Source organism: Barbatula barbatula, assembly GCF_947034865.1.
Source record: "Barbatula barbatula genome assembly, chromosome: 9".
Taxonomy (NCBI): Eukaryota; Metazoa; Chordata; class Actinopteri; order Cypriniformes; family Nemacheilidae; genus Barbatula; species Barbatula barbatula.
In genome coordinates, this window is record NC_136772.1 from 12,631,344 (window position 1) to 12,650,797 (window position 19,454).

Consider the following 19,454-nt stretch of genomic DNA (forward strand, 5'->3'; position numbering starts at 1 on the left):
ATTGAGCCTTGTGGTGTTCTGATCATTGCACAACTAAATGTATGGGCGGATTTAGTTTGAAGCATAATCCCTCTTGTGAGGTGCGTGTTTTGGATGCACATTTATACTTAGGAATGTATTTTTGGAGTCCTGTTTGCTAAAATGTGACCCTGGATCACAAAACCAGTCTTAAGTAGCACGGGAACATTTTTAGTAAAAGCCAAAAATACATTGTGTGGGTCAAAATTATAGATTTTACTTTTATGCCAATAATCATTAGGATATTAAATAAAGATCATGTTCCATATAGATATTTTGTAAATTTTCAACCCAAAATATATAAAAACTTTATCTTTGTGAGTGGATGGCGTGCTATAGTGCCTCGGATTAACAACTTCAAAGGCGATTTTCTCAATATTTAAATTTGTTGCACCCTTTACTTCCAGAGATTTACACTCTTGTATCTCCACCAGATATTGTCCCATCTTAACAACCCATATATCAATAAAAAGCTTAACTATTCAGCTTTCAGTTGATGTAAAAATCTAAATTTCGAAAAATTGACACATAAGACTGGTTTTGTTGTCCAGGGTCACAAATGTGCATCTACAAAATCGAAAAAACGTCTCAAAGCACCAATTGCGGTCTTTCAAGTACATGCTTGCTGAACTTCTTGAACCCTTGAATTTATTTTAGAAGTTCATGCAAGAAGTTTCACAGAGATCTAAAAGCTTATCCAAAGTTATCCAGTGTGTTCTGCCAGTGTACCATCTGAGGAAACACAGGTGTCTTTAAAGTTTTAAGGACACACATGAATGATTTCTCTGTAACAACTAATATTCATAAACACAGCAAAAATGCTATTCTAACATACATCTCTCAAATCAAATGTAACAACAAATCCTCATGTGCTCCTGCGTCACAGCTATCCAACAAATCTAACTGCTGCTGATCTGGCAAGGGTTGAGCTCACTTTATCAACAGCAGATAACTGGCAACCATGCAGCACCTCCTCTTGATCTACATTCAAAGTTAATTACCTGCTGTGGTGTTCACTCCTTAGAGGCTACTGACTCATGTGAAATTAGATAAAGATATTCTTCAGGAGAGAGAAAACGAATCATTGTGATCGCTGACAGTTTTATTGTCGAGTGCTTGGCTGCACTGCATTATTGGTCCCAAAGGACGGATAATGATAAAAGGCAAATGTGCTCTTCAGCTGTTTCATATCAGGTATGGTTAGTCAGGTAAGTCCCATTTTTTGTAAAATATATAAATTATAACACCGCATGATGCAACATTTTGCATTTATTTCAACCTTTAGTTCAATGGCGTATCTCATTTTACACTCACCTCTCAGTGAGCACTATTATTTGGCACTCAGAATAATGTTGAGTTACTGCTTTATCCCAATACTATTGGGTGTATATCATTGTCAACACTTGTCCATAATCCTTCAACATCATAATCCTTCAACATTTCCATACTTTTTCTAACGCATGATCTGCTTACGTTTTCTCAATGCTTCAAATGTGATCAGAATGTCTTCATAAATAGAAACCTTACACGAGTATGTAGCAGCACTTTTACAAATTATTAAATGCAGCCTTGCATCCTAAAGGTTGAGCGTGTTCCTTCCTTTCAAAATTCAATTTCGTGTAGGCTGACTTTGTTATTCCCTCACAAGTCGCCCTTTGTTTCTATTCCCTAAGCTATATTTGAAGTGTAAAATGATTTAGCAAGTGTCAGCACCCAGAGGGAATTATTACAGTGTTTTATTGGATTGTCATTGGAAAGGGATAAGCCAGATAATGAGATAAAAACACCAAATTGTTGTTCTTCAAGCTTTACTATTTATTAAATAAGGGACTCACTTCATAATTACTGTAGTTTTCAACAGACAGTTCTAAATGTATGTCTGGTGTAAGACATTGTATTTCTCTATTCATAAAATGCTCAATCATGCTTGCTTTATGCAGAAAAATAGAAAGGAAAGTATTGTGATTTTGAATGCATTTAACTTTTAATTGCATGATAAAATAATGACGCATGTAAGCACATGAGAAAAGGATTTATGAATTAGAAGCAGTCAACCATCAAAACAGAAGACAATGTGCCCAGCCAAGTGCATTGAATCAATTTCAAATGGCTTTCACATCAAAAGTTACAATGGCCTACATCTCAGCAAAAATTATCAATGCATTTGCTTTTCTATGGAGATATCAATGAAGTATTTAATACAGTGTGGACGCAACCCTGGCTGCCATTGTAGTCCCATTCCAATTGTATATTACTACCTTAAATTAAGATTCTTAATTTAAGAATTCTTAACTCTCGACGTTGTGTCGAACCGACAGATGGGGTTCGCCCTTGAGAACCAATCATCTTCTGACTATTTTGAAAAGGCCAATGAAATTGGCGAATGAAATTTGCATGCCGGGCTCCGCCCCCGGATATCTGGGTATAAAACGGGAGCCGGCGTGTGGAACCTTGTTGAATGAATAATCCAAAACCACTGCTTAATAGACAAACTTTGGTTTTAACAAAAACTTGTAACACACAGGTACTAGGGAATAAAGTAGGTTTAGTCAATGCAAATATTCAAGACCTCTCCCTTTTGAAGTGCGGGCATGGATTTGACTACATATGATTTCAATCAAATCTAGGGACTAGATTGAATTCAATGGCTGCTATGTTGCTTCACTGTAAATGTTCCATAAAAGAGATATATGCAAATGAAAGGGTGGCACATTTACACTGGCCTCATGAACCACCCTCAGGCAATAAAGAGAAAAAAGCACAGGGGTATTTAACAAACCTACTTTGCAAACCAAAAAAAATGGTTCTAAAGCAATGAACTAGGACAAAATTATTGCGTTTTCTGCTAAAGACTAAGATAGAGGCAAAATGGTTAAAATGATCATTTCACATTCACATTTTTGGCTCTCTAATACATGGCAATAATTATAAAAAGAGGTGTTTGTTTTGTTTACATTCAAAGCCTCACATACTCACAAATCCTCTTTTTTATTCAACAGGCCTAAAATTCTAACACGAAACACAGACTGGGAAAATCCAAAACACAGTAGATTGCCTAAGTTGGATACAGCACAGAAGGATATGGTTATGTATCTATTGGGATCCATTACTTCATAAAGGTTAAATGCATAGAGAAAAGCAGCGACTACAGTCCAAAGGCTACTGGGAAGGAACACAGCAGCCTGGATCATGCCTATGACCGTGACTCTCATCTGGCTCCTCTGTTGGGAATGGGAAAAAGATTTATTCTGTCCCATTTGCTTCAAATGTCCACGGAGATAAACAAAGGTTTTGCCCCAAGAGATGGACAGTATGATGAGTGGACAGGTGCAATATAAGACAAACAACATATTTGACAACTTAAAAATAGCAAGTCTTTTATCGGCGGTCAGTGTCGTGTTGTGATACACAGTTAGATTGATCGTCGTGGATGCACTCTGCATGAATGTTATTGTTCCCATTGATAGAGAAATTAAAAGAAGTACCTGAGTAGACACGAAGCCAACATATACTATCATGGTAACGTTCCTTTTAATCCATACGAAGATGTCACGCTTGTGCGGAACGATCGACATGTTGTAGAAAATGCTGATCCAAGCGTTACACGAAAAGTTGCCGGTAAACGCTTGATAAATGACCACTCTGCTTACTGTATGAAGCCAACTAGGTGGCTCAACAAAAACAGTTGTTATCACCACTGCAGTGACAAATTGTAGAACGGCTGAATTGCATAGCATGGTAATTAACAAGAAGCGCATCGGATAGCGCACCGTCACTCCTTCGGCTGGTTGTACGAGCCAAACCAAGAAGAAAATGTTGACAGCAGTGGCTGCAAAGCAGAACGGGCTGCAAATTGCGACGAAAAGCCATGGTTCAATCATGATTGCTGCCTTTTGTCTGATCTATACCATCTGCGGAGTCTTGCAAATGTCCTGCTTTCCCTGATACATCCAGGATTGTATATTTCCCGTGATTTATATGTGCTTTGATAGCCAACCATACTATAAACTGTTCCTCATTTGTAAATCGCTTTGGATACAAGTGTCTGCAAAATGGCTAAATGTAAATGTAAACAAATCACACCCATTCTCACCTGGATTTAAAAAGCATGATGCACAACCACTATTTTAAGCATCATTATGCTCAACCAAGAGTACACCTGATGTGTAATATATTATCCTATAAACAGGTTATTTTATGATTCCTTGATGTTGTTTAATCTGCACTGTTCTTACTTTCATGTATTGTATGTCCCCATGTATGTCTACCAATCATGTCTGAATGAATCTCCTGCTTTTCACAAACCCTCTATTTTTCTCTACACAATACTTCAATCTATTGCTATTCTTGGTTCACATGGACTTTAATAATGCATTTAATTCTGTAACTGTACAGTGAAATACAGTGAAAAATATACCCAAAACCTCTATAGGGCTGGATGCAAGTTGTAGTCAATTGAGTCAATGAAGTTAGGTGCTTTCACAAAAATATGGCACATCGATAAAAAAAGTGTATTTTTTATTAAACATGTATTTACAATATATCTGTACATTTACATTCATACAAAACAGCCCCTAAAATAATTCATATCAATAGAGGTACAAAATAGTGTAAGAGATAAGTATTACAAAGGACACTTCAGTTTTCAAAGAGAAAGAGAAAGACCTGTCAGTCCAGTCCTAGAAGAGACAACTACCTTTGTGTCAGTTGGGAAAAAGAGTGAAGTATTATTTTCAACAAAAATAACGTATTTGCATGGTTGTGTTGGTTTTGATTAGAATCAAATATAAAAGACTTTCATAGATGGGGTTTAGTTTTAACAACCACAAATAAAAAAAAACGAGCATCAGAATGAATACTGATTTTTGTATTGGCAAAAACGTGAGTTCTTACTGCTACAGTTATAATCTGCTTCAGAACCGTCTGTCAAATAAAGTTATTCTTGTCAACTGTATATGTTTCTCTGTAAAATGAATTGTGTTCATCTTCTAAGATGTTAAAAGTGGATGGTGGAGAGTCGGTGACAGATTTGTTTACACATGGTATCATTTTGTGTCATGGATGGTCAGGCGAGGCAAATCTATGATGATCTCTATCAAATGAAATCTGTGATAACCTTTAATTCGATTTTATGACAATCTTTTTGTCATTTAATAACAAGGTGTCATCTTGGAATTAGAAGATTCTATTTGCATTTCGAGCAGTTTTAAGAAAAGATCTTCAAAGAAACACACAGAATAAAACAGCACAATGTCAATAAATTGTCACAGGATACGAATATCTGAATAATTTAGTTTTGACAAAAATCTTATATAGAACCTTACAATTCCAAGGCGATGAAGGTATAATGGCTAAGACTATATTTTATCTCATCACATGATGTTTCAAGCTCAATTTGTTTTCCTAATTTGCTGTTTGTAGTGGATGACTGATGGGCGCGTGGCATCCCTCATGGCAGATAGTTCACATTATCACACATATGGGTATTGTTCATGTTAAACAACAATATTTCTGCACAGTTGGAATCTTTACTAAATGAAATAAGATAGTTATCAGCTTCTTCATAAAAATGAAAGAGATGTATTATGTAACTCTTATATTTTAAATCGTCCGTCATGTTTACTGTATAGTTTACATTAAGTAATACAGAATTATGATCTAGTGTCCCAAAAAAATGGGATGGAAACCTGCCTGCAACGATTTTGCCACCTTATGCGTTTCTGGCAAACAAGAAAGGTTCACATGCTTGAAATACATGTCGATGCAGGACGACAGATCTCAATCCAGGAGTTAACATGAATTAACATGCACTACAGCCCATTGAGCACGTTCCCTTCATTCCAGCATCTACTCAGAGGACATATTATTCATTTTAATAAAAACACCTCCTAACACACCACTCACATCCCAGACATGATCTAACGTTAGTTATTCCAACACTTGTGGGTAAGCACTGTGAAAACTACAGACTACAGTACTACTTACATTGATCTGAGGATTCCGACGATCCCAAAGCGAGGAAACCTCTTACAGTATGAACCATTCTGGATATAAAAGGGCCTCACAACAAGTTTGCTGAAGGAGATACAGGAGGAACTGAATTTCGTACTTAAAACTACAAAGATACTGCCAGTGTCTATCAGATGTAATATTCCTGCATGCTGTCTCTTATAGGGTTGTGGAGGTGGAACTCTGCCCTGTAAGCGGCTTCAAGGCTACGTTGGTGCTCCTTCTCCTGGAGGCGTGCGGCTCTTTGAGCTTGCCGGTGCTGGTAAAGGAAATGTGTCATCACTGCCAGCACACAGAAGGTACCGAAGACCGCAGCCGTAACCACACCTGTGAATAAGAAAGGGCTTCAGATTATGGGTAAAGGTACAGGTACAGGTACAGTTTGCGCCAAAAAATTCTGTTATCATTTATATTACTGTGACTTTTTCTGCAGAACAAAAAGTTAACACTTTAGCTGGTTTGGACCCCAGACAGTTCACCCAAAAATTAAACTTCTGTCCTCATTTACTCACCCTCGAGTTCTAAATCTGTACAAAAGTCTTTGTTCTGATGAACACAGAGAAAGATATTTGTACGAATTAATAAAGCAATTTTTCCTACTATGGGAGAAGAGGGTGATCAAATGAACTGTTCCTTTAAGTCTTCTGATATAATCAGATGGCTGGGTCTCTTCCTCGAATAAAGCTATAATATGACTCATATGAACTACATTTATTCGAGTTTTCTTTTTTGGAGCCCAAGTCCTTTATTTAATATTTTGGAGCCACAGTCCTTTATTTATGTGGGATACTCTTAAAAAACTCTTTTGTGTCCTCATAACAAGTCTTATGGGTCTGAAACAACATACGGTAGCATAAATAATGACACTGTTTGTATTTTCGAGTGAACTATTCCTCTAACGCTCATATTTATTCTCCACATTTCCTTTTCCATCCTCCCCCAGTTATTCCACTTTGGCGAGGACTTCGTGACCCTTTCGAAAGTAAAGTGGCCATCATCCACAATTAAGTCGGCAACACCCACGCCAGGTCACCTCTCCCACTTTGCTGCTAACCTTGTTTGAGAATAAACCTCCAAGCAATCGCCAAAAACCGCTGAGGTGCAGTTTTTGGGAGAAAACTCTTAAGATCATCCCTCTTTCTTTACTGTCTACATATATATTGTACTACTCTTCAAGCAATGTGATCTTCAAGCTGGCAGAGCTGTGATCTTGATCTGTTGGTTTACATTTCTGTCTGGATAATAGGTCAAATCAGCTGGAAATGTTCACCATTACTGCACTCTTACCCATCAGGCACCATTTCCACTTGACTGCCCCCAGCAACAGATATCCCATCACATGGCTTCTGTTATCACCAGGATAGAGTCACTCAATTCTACATTTAATGTCCTCTTTCTACATCTGCACTTTTTGGACGTCAGGCAGCCATCACCTCAAGCTCAGTGTTGACAAGATGAAACCATCTTCATGCCATCCAGAACCTCACCCATCAAATCTCCACACAGTAGATGCCTCCAGCTGTGTGTTATCTTAAAAGAGCAGTTCTCCTTTGTGGATCACATAACAATAACCGCCAGGTCATGTTGTTTAATGGGCCATAATATAATGGAAAACACATTTCTATGTCAACTGCTTGCACAGGCTCTAGTCCTTTCACTGCCAATGACTCTGGCAGATATTTTTATTCAAAGTGACGTAGTGCATTCAAGGTCTTACACATTCATGCCGCGTTCCTTTGAGAATCAAACCCATATGATTGATTTAGTTTGTGTAATGCTTTCCATTTGAGCTAGAGAAACGCTATAAAACATCAAATGCAGCTCTAATGATTACTACTGTAGATGAAACCCAAAGATTCAAGTATAGAAATTAGGAGCAATGAGTTCTGTCTCACATAACTTCCTACAAATCCCCTTCTTCCTCTAATGAAAAATTTACGCCGTCAACTAACTGTGAACAATTTCTTCTGACAGTTCCAATAGAAATTGTATTGCCATAAGTTACAGCAAACAACAAATTACTGACACAAAGTCCTGGTACATTTCTGAAATAGAGAGAGCAAAGAGAAAAGATGAACATAAACAATATGTGTGATACCGAGAGCTCATTTCATACTTCACTGACTGTTACAAATGAAACACTGAAGCAGGATGAGGTGATAAAACAAACCTCCAATTACAGCTGAATCAGGCTGGCCGTCGTCTCCGTGAAGTTCATTATCTTTGCCCACCTCTTTGCCATGATCTACAGATGCACCCAACAAAAAGACATCCCTGATGTTGTGTTTTTTATGAACATTATAAAGAGATACAGGATTAGGGGACCATTCACATTTTGCGTCTTCTGTGCGTGCAAATTCGTTATTTTAAATGTAGACCCGCGGCAACCATGCTCAAATAGGGAGCAAAGCGGTCCTGATTGATATTTTTCCAGGCACGTTGCCGCCACATTGAGATAAAAATATTTAACTTTCCAGAACAAAGGTATTCTCATCGCATTTAATGCATCTATCTTTTGTTAAAACCTCCTCATCATAACGGCAAGCGTAGCCCATGGTTGCCTAGCAACGGCAGACACCAGGAGAGGGTGGGCTCCCAAACACTTTGGAAAAAGGAGTAAGCGACGAGGCACGATTTTCCGTGCGGCTTTAGACGCGAAATGTGAACGGCCCCTTACTCTGATAGGGACGTTGTTGTTTAATACATGCACATTGAATTTTTACTAAATTGTGGCATATACACCTTTTTATTGTGGTGATAAACATTTTCCCACAGACTAATCTTTTTAGTAAAAACAGCATGTGTGCTATAAATATTGCAGCTAGCACAGGTACGTCTGTAAAAACATCTGCTCTGTAAAAACATCTTAGAAAGAGCAGTTTTACATCCATTCTAAATCATAAACATCTTACTGTGTGTTCACATCGAGCGCGAATGAGGCGTCAAGCGCGAGTGATTTACATGTTAAGTCAATACAAAGACGCGATAGACGCGCGAATAGCTCAAATGGCGCGAATGGTGCGAGTTGAAAAATCTGAACTTTGGCGAAAATTCGCGCCGCGTTAACCAATCAGGAGCCTGCTCTAGTAGTGACGTAGACGACGTAGCGAGCGGAGACAGAAATACAAAATGGAGGACAAGCTCATAATCTCTGTTTGTGGACACCCGGAGCTTTACGTTCCTACTTTTATAAAAACAGGAATAAAAAGGATCTTGCTTGGAAGAAAGTGAGTGAGGAGGTCGGAGAATCTGGTAAATTGTAAAAACACTCTTAACTCAATTTGAGTTATATATACATATTGAAACTACAAGGTAGCTAAAGGCGGTAACAGACGTCTTCTGGATGTCTATATGACATCTGACAGCAGACGTCTCCGAGAAGTATTGCAGATGTCAATGTAGCGTCAAATAGACGTCTCCCAGATGTTGTGTGTTATCAGTGTATATGCTTATTGAGTAAAAATAATGTCTGAGATATAAAAAATATTAATTCTGTCTTTAAATCATTGTGTAAGTACTCACCTAAGCGAGACACAGAAGTGGAAAGGTCAGCTAATGCTCCACAATTAGACTCCAGCAGACTTCCTCGTATGCTAACCAATGAGCTACCTCTGTTCAATAACGCTGCTTTAAGAGGGGCAACTTGGTTGTACTGGACAGATGAGAAGCAGCCAATGAAACCTTTACTTCCAGCATGAGCTACCTCATCATCCATGACATCACTTCCTGTTTAGAAAAATGGAAAAAGAACATAATGAACCTATTTCAGACATTTTTTGTTGAATTTCAAAAATATTTATGATCATAAATGCCATAATTACAGAGGGACAAGAATCCTTGAAGCTACGTACACTTTTCCAAATCCCTGGATATTTTACCCACAGGTGCTCATTAATGGTTAATATAGCGGCTTCATGTTTGCCAGACACCTTGAACCACTGAATAAAAGATAAAAGGCTTCGAACTGCAAACAGCCTTCATTGTTGAACCCTTGGCTAATGTCAGAAAAGGGGAATTTTGAAACCCGTCAAGCATCACAAGAGGCAATGAAAAGTCAGGGGACGGTTTAGTAAGAGAACTTCAGGTAAAGCTGATGCACAAGAACTTTTGATATTTAACTGGGTTTGATTTAAGAGTGCCTAACAACCATAAACAGAAAATAAAAAAGTAACAAAAATGCTTTTAATGCATTTTCCCCCAACAGATTAATCGGTTTCTTATCAAATAACATAAATTCATTACCTGTCACTTTTCCCAGGGTCAGTGACTTCATAGAGTTAAAGGCTGCCTCATATGAAAGGACATACTTCTTATTTTCACGGTCAACCTAAGGAAATAATGAGTATATTAACGAAAATCTATCAAGCAATTGCCCATATTGAAATGTCACATAATATAATTATTAATTTACTATAAGCTTTAGGTTAAGTGACACACAGTTCAAATACATTAAAGAATATTAAAGCACTATGCATATCACATTATAGTGCTTTCATATTTTTTAACAAAGCAAATACAATTACAGTATTTTTTCCTGCATGTGTTAATTTGCAACTATAGTGTGTTTCACGTATGTAATTAAATATCACACCTGCACAAACACATCCTTTCCCTCCCGCTGGATATGAACTCTGTGTAGTCGTCCATCTGCCAGGCTCCTCCGAACGGGGCTGAAGACATCTGGGCTCAACTCTTTCTGCAGTCGATACCAAATCTGTAAACTCCCTGTGTAAATCAGATCGATATATTTAGCTTACTTGGCATTAGTTACTTCTAGCTCTGGTCAGCGATGAACATTTTTTTTGCGAGCGCGCCGTAAATCATTACAAAATCAATTTTATTATCTGTTTGGTACTTAAAATTTTTAAAAGCATGTAACTCCCATCACTGTAAATTTATGTAGCTTCCAATATTTGCCCAGCATATGGACTCTAGAGCTCTAAATGAAAGTATTGCATAAGTCTATGAGCCAAAGCATTTATATATAGACTAGGCTTAAACAAAGATTCTTGAATATTAATTTCTTTGCAGCCTCTGGCCCTTTTGCTCTGTATTGATTATGTCGAAACACATTTATTTGTATCACCCACGCACATATTGTCCAGGATCCGGGGGACTAAAGAACGCTGAACTAAGGCACAGGTTGGTGCTGAAATTGTTGGTACGCTTATATCTCAGACACCCCCTGACTTGCATTGTGTGCCAAAGGCTGCAGTTCACACTTTCTTCCCAATATTTGCTAAAGCACTATTTGATTGGATTTAACACAAAAAGGAAGGCGGTAGTACAGTTATGTAAGTGTTTCTGAATGTGAATTAATATCATACAAAACAAAGTATTCTCGTGACCCCCATAAAAAGTATGTACTTTATAACTGAATTTAAAAAAGAATACTCATTGCATAAGTTAAAATACACTAGTTCTGTGAAAAGATCTTGATTATTTGACTGCAACATTCTGGTTACAAGTTTGCTTGGTTTAAAAACTAATGTAGAGAGAGAGAGAAACAACAAAGTAAAATGCAATGGTTTTTGGCCCTTAAGAGAGAATACAGTATGGCAGATCTGCCCTGACCAGATGTATCCCTTTATTCTGCCACTTTAATGTATATTTTGCTATCGTAAATCTTTGTTTAAACTATACTCTATAATCTATTTCAGTTTTGATATATTTACATATATTATAAACCCCTTTAAGTTGCAGTACATACATCACACGTTATTTTATCATATATCGGTTTTTTCGTGTGTTTAAATACTTGCACTATTGGTATGCAGCCCAGCTGCAAATGCTTTGGCAATACGAATGTACATTTTGTCATGCCAATAAAGCACACTTAAATGGGAATAGAAAGAAAGAGAGGTAGAGCGACAGTGGGACACACAGAGCTATAACTACCCCTTAAATTAAACCTTTCATTACAGCATTCATGATTTTAAGAGACGCGAGGATCTCATTGAACACCTATTATAGGCGTATAAACTCTACATGAATCTGTGTTATCCCAACAGTTTTGAAATTGTTTGCACAGTTGTCTCACCATTCAGTGCTAAGATGACTGCCACATACTGCTGGCTGAGCGTGTTGACCGTCAGCAGCATGGCCGGACTCTGAGTGGTTTGGAAACTGAGTGCCATGGTGTCTCTGGACACGCTGTACTGAGAGGAACCAGACAACATGGCAGGCGTCCTGTTCTGCATGACGGAGAACGGCTGCTGGAAGGTGTAGGTGACCGACGCACCTTTTTCAAAGGACATGGACACCTCTGTGGACACAAAGAGACAAAGTGGAATTTGGCTTTAGTGCATGTCTATATTATATTTATTACTTGTATGTGGGGTTTAATAAAAATTCAAGAAGATGCAAATGTTTTACAGCAGCATGTATTAAGCCTTAAAAGTTGGATGAATGGATGATAAGATGAACAGAATCTTATTAGAGAGACAGATAGAAAGATCTAAATAGAAGATCTCAGTCTGTCTGCATCATCACCGGCAGGCGGCTCTGATTAGATACAGACGGGTAGAGAACAGAACAGCCTTTCTCGTATCATCCTCATCATCTTTGATCAGCTCAGTAAGCTCACCAGATCAAACTAAAAAGAAGCAGTTAGACACACATCTGACTTCCTGATGTCTTCATGAATGTCAATGTGTCCATTTCACCTTGATGTTTACCGTCAGCGCTATTTATACAACACTATACGTTATGTTTACATTTTCCGTATGTACATTTCCACGACTTCAAACAAGGTGCTTGAACATTCCTCCCACACGAAGATGAAAATCCAAACGTAGCCATGTATCATTAAAGAAGATCAATATTGCTTTGTAGATGGGGCATGATGGTAGCATGGATTTTTGTGGACCGAGGAATTCTTATGTAAAAGGTAGCTTTGTTTTAGATTCCGTACATCGAAAAACCCACTCGACACGCACGCCTCCAAGACGTCTGTGCCGTCTGTGCTCATGCAGGCAATATCAAAGCTCTCCAATCCAGCAGCAGAGAGCCTTTGATAGAGCCGAGTTATTCAGGGACTGGCAGCACTTGCCCACTGACATATGGGTACATTATTTTTACGGTACATTATGCAAATGTATATACGTCAGCAAGTCGACATTAATTCATCTTATATGTTACATGCTGGTTTCATCATGCTTGAAACAAAGATGATGATAATGCTGCTCCTGGGAAGTGTTCTTTATTGCCTAGCAACCGTCTGCAAAACAAGGCCAATTATGGCCGAAGAGCTGAATCCTCTCAAATTGAATTCGCTACAATTAGTTATTATGCAGATTCTAGTTAAGTGCTTTTTTCCTGAAATTGTAATTTTCTATTTAATGCTTAATGGGATTTACCTTCTGTGCACGAGGGTCCTCCATAGGCAGAGTTTGTGCAGTCGCACACGTAACCGCTGCTTTTCTCAATGCATTTCCCCCGGTTGTGGCAAAGTCCAGCCGAGCTACTACAGTGACCAGCACACCCTGAACTCACTCCCGGAGTCACTTTGGCCCGCTCCTCCAGATCAAACATAAATCCGTTCATTTTAAATGCCCGAATGCACCCTTGAAAACCTCTTTGTTTGGTGGCTGTGCATCCTGTAAAGCCAAAGACAAAGAATATGAATGAACAGCCTGCATATTACTTTTTCTACTGTGAATCTTGAAAAAATTCATTTTACCAACAAACATCTGGCTGCCTAGCTGAAGGCGTAGGTGTCCATCGGGAGGGGTTTCTGTGATCCGGAGGGGCAGCTGGTCAACCTGCAAGGACACCTCCCTCACGTTGCGTTCGGCTCGGACCCAGTGCCACTGTCTGTCGTTCAGTGGCACAGGAGATTTTACAGTCAGGACCATTGGCCCGTTGCCCACGTCAAAGGAGAAGGTCACGGCTGAGGGAGCTGGTGGACAGGAGGACTTCAATGAGCTGAAGACTCTACAATGAGTATAACATCTAATACCTAAAAATTGCTTTGATTTGAGTGTGCCAATGTGATCGGTGTGTAATTATTTGCAAAGCACCATGTGACTGGTCTCAACACCAAAAAAGAAGACTGTGGTACTATTGTGGGTTCTGGGATATAAAGCCACACTGAAATGGATACTGTATCTAAGTGAATTAATCATTTAGGTGTTCTAGATACATCCTCAACATAAAATATATATATATAAACTTCTAGGGTCTAAAGAGTCCACAGTGACTACAATGACTAAACTGGTGATTTAAACCAAAAATGGGAAACTAAAATATAAGCTAATACTAACTATTACAGTAGAATATAAAATATAATGTAATATTGTTAATTTTTATTTTATGTTTCACATTAATGTTTCTCGTCTATTTAATGCAGTTAATTATATAATAAAAATGTTTTAAATGTCCTAATGTGGTTCAACAATACTTTGTGTCATATTAAATGAATGTGCCATCCGATTTGTGAAACAGAGCCTGGTTGCATGAAAACCCTTAAGTGAGGGTATTGATGGGTAAAAACTCCTGTGGGAAGCTATTTTAACAAACGTCACCATCACACTTACCGAAGTGTTTATACCGTATTCTTTGCATTTTGGGATATTTTCTGTCGTGACTCAGCAATGGTGAAGCGGATGCTAAACTGTAGTTACATTGTAGAAGATTGAATGGACCACAAATGTAACATAACAGTGACTGAAATATAGAACAGAAGCCGATAAAGACATTATTTTAAATCAACATGCAAAAGAAGGCCTTCCAAATGTGTTATAAAGCATTAAACTAATATTCTCCAGATTTTCATTAGCGTTTAAGGAAGTATTTCTACAAATTAAGTTTAAGACTTAAGGGATCAGTTTTTTAAGGAAGGCATGCCACTCGGTGGCATTGTTTGCAACACCTCCGGGCAGCTATTTCAATGAAGCAAGACCACAGTCATATCTACTTGAATGAGAGAGGACAGATAATTCTGAAATCACTGGTAAAATTCACATTTTCCAGCCAACATAACCATACGTTTTGTTCCATTGAGCTAAAATACTTTTTTTGAGGTCGCTCAAGCTACTGCGAATGCACATAGGTTGGCAAGTGCCTTATACGCCTCTGTGTAGAGCCCCGCCCCAGAGAATAATCAGTCTTTATTGATTGATGATTGCCTCTTTTTACTGGAAGGTGAGACTTCCATCACAAGAGATGCCATCTTGACGTTGCTTCTCTCCCCATTGTTAGGCCATTGTTACCCCATTGTTACCTATGCGTTTTTGAAAAGTTTCACGTACACATGACAGCGTTATCAAAACGGATATCTCCATATACACAGATACAAACGCTGAAGTATGCATGCCAGGCCAGTGGATGGCGATGTTGTTGTGTAAAGAAATAGGTCATGCCTTGGCACATACACATGCACAGTTATAAGCCTAAAGAGCTTTTGAATTTTGTTGGTCGACGTATATGTGTTTTTAAAGTCTGGCGAATGTAATGCGCGTGACTTCATCGTTTTCAGAAAGTTCCCTCTTGCAGTTTACATGTAACGAACTGTGAGATCCATTTTCAAAAGTTTGTGTTTTCAGTCCCAGTGTGTACAGCCAAAACGCATAAATATTTTTGCGTTTTCCGTTGAAAACATCCTCGTGTAAACGGCTTCTAAGTAATTGCAATGGTGCATCTTTTTAATGATAATCTTTTGTAATTTTTGGCTTTAGCAAGTAAAGTTGGATGCTTATTGACAGCCTAGTAACCCATGTTTCATTAAGGGTAACTTTAACCGTATACAGTAACTAAGGGCTTTTATGCACCGGAACACAGGACTTTACATTTGTTAAGTGCTAAGGGTGCTTTGACTCACAGCTCAGCTCAACTCGGATAAAGTCCTGAACGCCTGTGTTCTCCAGGAAAATGCCAGAGAGTGATGCTGTTTTGAAGTAGAAGGAAACGTCGAGGGAGAGTTCTGCCTGGAGGCCGGGGAAATGCAGACATGAAGCCTCTTGATAAAATGATGCAGCATTCCACAAGGACTCTAACAGGAAGATATGCACCACATATTTGATTATACGTCTGAATGGATTATATATTCAGTTTATACAAAGAATTATCTGCCCGGTGTCTCTTTTCTCCCACACTCGCTCATGCTCTGTCATTCTCTTCCAACCATCCGTCTCCGTCACGTATGATAACAGCAGAACAGATCAGTTAACGTACTGTCACCGGAGCACTGCAGGGGTCCAACGGAGTACAGGGCTTCGGAGCCCAGTCTGTACGTGTCACCAATCACTATCTCCTGAACCGGCAAGTGTTCTTTATATGAGAAGACGCCAGTGTCGTTCTCCCTGTGAACCAAACACAAATGCCAAACTGTTTTAACAAGAGATGCATATTGTATATTATTTTTATGACTGTTGCTTGTCAGACAGTCTGAAGCAATCAGTGTGATTGAAATAAAACCCATGGCACACTTTGCAACATCTCTTGTGCCATTCTGTATGACACATTGTTGTCTATATTTGATCCCAACGACCATTGTCCGTCCATCTTCATGGCAGTAACACCGTACGAATGCGATACAATAGTAATGACACTGCCAGAAATTGAACAGAGGCTAAGATATCTGCAGCAAACAAAACGTGTCTCAAAAAGCTACAAATTTCAAAGCGCATGCACCCAGTTTTAGCCAACAAGTCCATAGACACAGTCTTCATACCAAAAAGACTGCAGACTAAGATAAAGTGAGTAAGTCTAATGCATAATAAGCCGCATTTGTCTTATTTACCATGACATTCGATCTGCATCACAGTTGCAAAAGTAGTTCATGTCAGCACAGTTTTCCTCCAGACCGCATGAGCACTGCTGCACGCCCGGCTGGAATCCCCCCCAGTACGTTCTCTTTTCTCCTCTGCGGTCCACCCACCACGACAAAGGGCTGCCATCTGCAATTACACCAGACAAGACCGGACACATTAACTCGAACATAGTCGTAGCATATTTTCTGTGAATAAAAACGATGCAGTGGAGAAACTGTACAAATATAAAGCTCATTTAAATTAACATTAGTAAAAAAAGGACAATGTGCTTACAAGCTTCACATTGACTGACATGCATAACTGAATAGAAGTAATTGGTTTATCTGTACTGACTACTTGAGCAATACTTTTGATGCGTGCCAGAGACGTTTGCGGTTTCAAGCTCAGGATGCGATGACAGAGTTGTAATCGACAGCTTAATTTAAAGCACTAAATCAAAACACTTGTGATAAAGTGTGATGATAAAGGCTTTCAATAAATCTCTGCTATGAACTGCATATTTATGCCAAGTGGAATTTAATCTGGGCAATAATTATGACTTTAGCCTGGGAAAACTGCCAGACTGAAAAAGAAACCGTGACTAAAATATGGACATTCTTTATCATTATCTAGCTTTTGAATCACAAGAAGCATACAAGAAACAAAAAGTACATTGACCTTGAACTTCTCAGTATTTTATCATAACTTCACGACTGTGGGATTATGTGATAATAATGATCTGCCATTTTCAAACTGGAGAGATTGAACACTTTGCTGCACTTGACAAGGAATATAAATCTTTATACTTTGTGTCAAACAGCTATATGCACAAATGCATAAAACAGCTTTTAGCTGCTGAAAATCCGTTCTGAGCACAAGCCCCAAATCTTTGCATTACCACAGTTACTACGATTCATTCATAAAACCGTTTTTCAAATATCAAATCTTTTTTTTATTAATAATAAACCGCCAACATGACATTACAAAACTCAAGAGAAGCATTTGCATCTAGTGTTACACAAATTGACACATCTAATGCATTGCATCATATTTACACATATTACGGATCGGTTCAATGTAATTTTAAAGAAAAAAGGTCTTATCTCTCACATAAAGTATGTATGCAAGTAAACAAGGTAACGTTTTACTATTGTGCACGTTAAATATTGTTATAAAAAGCAATTATGCTTTTCAGCCTATTGGACCAGAAGATAAAAGAAAGCATTTCTGATGACACAATGGGTGGAGAATAATAATAGTGTTTATAGTCTGGACTGACATGATATCAGCCTCCAGGGAATTGAGCTGCATCAATTTTTCATAAACCGAGGAACCTACACTTGACTCCCTCCAATAGCTGCCAAAACTGAAAAAACAAAGAGCTTTTCAAAAGCTACATCTCTGTCTTCCTTCCTGTAGACACATAATGACCCTTCTCACATGCCTGTGGTGAGATGCTAATGAATTTTTTTCGCAAGGCTGTATTATCCAGTTCAACATTTCATCTTTCGCATCACGAAACTGCTCTGTGTTCATTTATCATAATAAAGTTTTGACAGACCCACATCTCCCCATGACAGATCCTCTCCAAAAATGACATGTCTAATTTAGGCTAATTCATACTTCACAATTTATCGTACAGTATGAATAAAGATGAGGAAGAAGCATTTTGGTTATTAGCTTCAACTAAAGTAGCTGACAAAGTCAATCTAGCACATTCTGCTGATGTTTGTTCTGCATTAATGGATAACAAAACCAAATAAAGATCACTGATTTAAGTGTTCCCAAGTGTTCAGAATGTACAAACTCACCCCAGGGGTTAAAGAGTCGTGATCTCCTGCAGTGGTATGCGATTTTCTGCTCACAGTGTTCTGACAGGGACACTAATGCCTTCAGCTGATCAGATGAGGCGCTGTAATTGAACCACGCGACGTGCGGCTTCTGCAGTGTCGAACCTCTTACTGTGACTGTGTCTGAGCTGTTGTGACGGACCACTGTCCACACTTTGTTCTCTGAAAATAATGTGAAATATTTTAGCACTCCAGAACATTCAAAGGCAACAAGTTTGAAAATAAATCAATAAAATATGATGTACTATTAGAAAAGGCATGATACCACTTTACAATAAGGTTACGTTTGTTAACAATAACCTAATGCATTTGCTAACATGAACTAACACTGAACAATACTTACACACCATTTATTAATCATATTAATTTCTAAATGTTTTAATAAATCTTTAAAATCAACAGTTGTAACTGTTAACATCAGTTAAAGCACCATGAACTAACACGAACAATGGGGTATATGAACATGGGGCGATGACATACTTCCGCTAAAGTCTGAACCAGCTAAGCCACGTCCGCTCTCATTGAGCTGAGGTCATTTTTCACCAAGTGATAATGATGCGTTTAGTAAGAAAACTATATAATTTAGCAAACCGGCAGCCCTACATCTGAGCATTGTTGTGTACCTCTGTGATCATGCCTCGAGTGAGTGCAAAAGTTTACTTTTTTTTTCACTTTTTTAGCGGAAATACGGTATCGCTCCGTATGCATATACCCAATTGTATTTGTATTAACAAAAATTATCAAATATGCTTAAAAACTATATTGCATGTTGTTAGTTTAATTTAGGTAATGCATTTACTAATGTTAACAATTACAAATACCTTAT

General features: G+C 38.3%; 1 protein-coding gene across 1 annotated transcript in view; it reads right to left on the bottom strand.

The window, feature by feature from the left end:
- Nucleotides 1–6,157: 6,157 nt before the first annotated feature.
- cntnap5a (contactin associated protein family member 5a) overlaps nt 6,158–19,454 on the bottom strand; it is a gene marked incomplete at both ends in the record, with an annotated part of 66,261 nt that continues 52,964 nt past the window's right edge. The window contains 12 exons of the mRNA XM_079463864.1: nt 6,158–6,354; nt 8,198–8,272; nt 9,550–9,753; nt 10,270–10,354; nt 10,619–10,752; nt 12,068–12,292; nt 13,386–13,625; nt 13,709–13,927; nt 15,848–16,018; nt 16,201–16,328; nt 16,769–16,925; nt 18,590–18,790. Of these exons, the coding sequence (XP_079319990.1) occupies nt 6,158–6,354; nt 8,198–8,272; nt 9,550–9,753; nt 10,270–10,354; nt 10,619–10,752; nt 12,068–12,292; nt 13,386–13,625; nt 13,709–13,927; nt 15,848–16,018; nt 16,201–16,328; nt 16,769–16,925; nt 18,590–18,790 (2,036 nt within the window). The remainder of the gene's footprint in view (nt 6,355–8,197; nt 8,273–9,549; nt 9,754–10,269; nt 10,355–10,618; nt 10,753–12,067; nt 12,293–13,385; nt 13,626–13,708; nt 13,928–15,847; nt 16,019–16,200; nt 16,329–16,768; nt 16,926–18,589; nt 18,791–19,454) is intronic.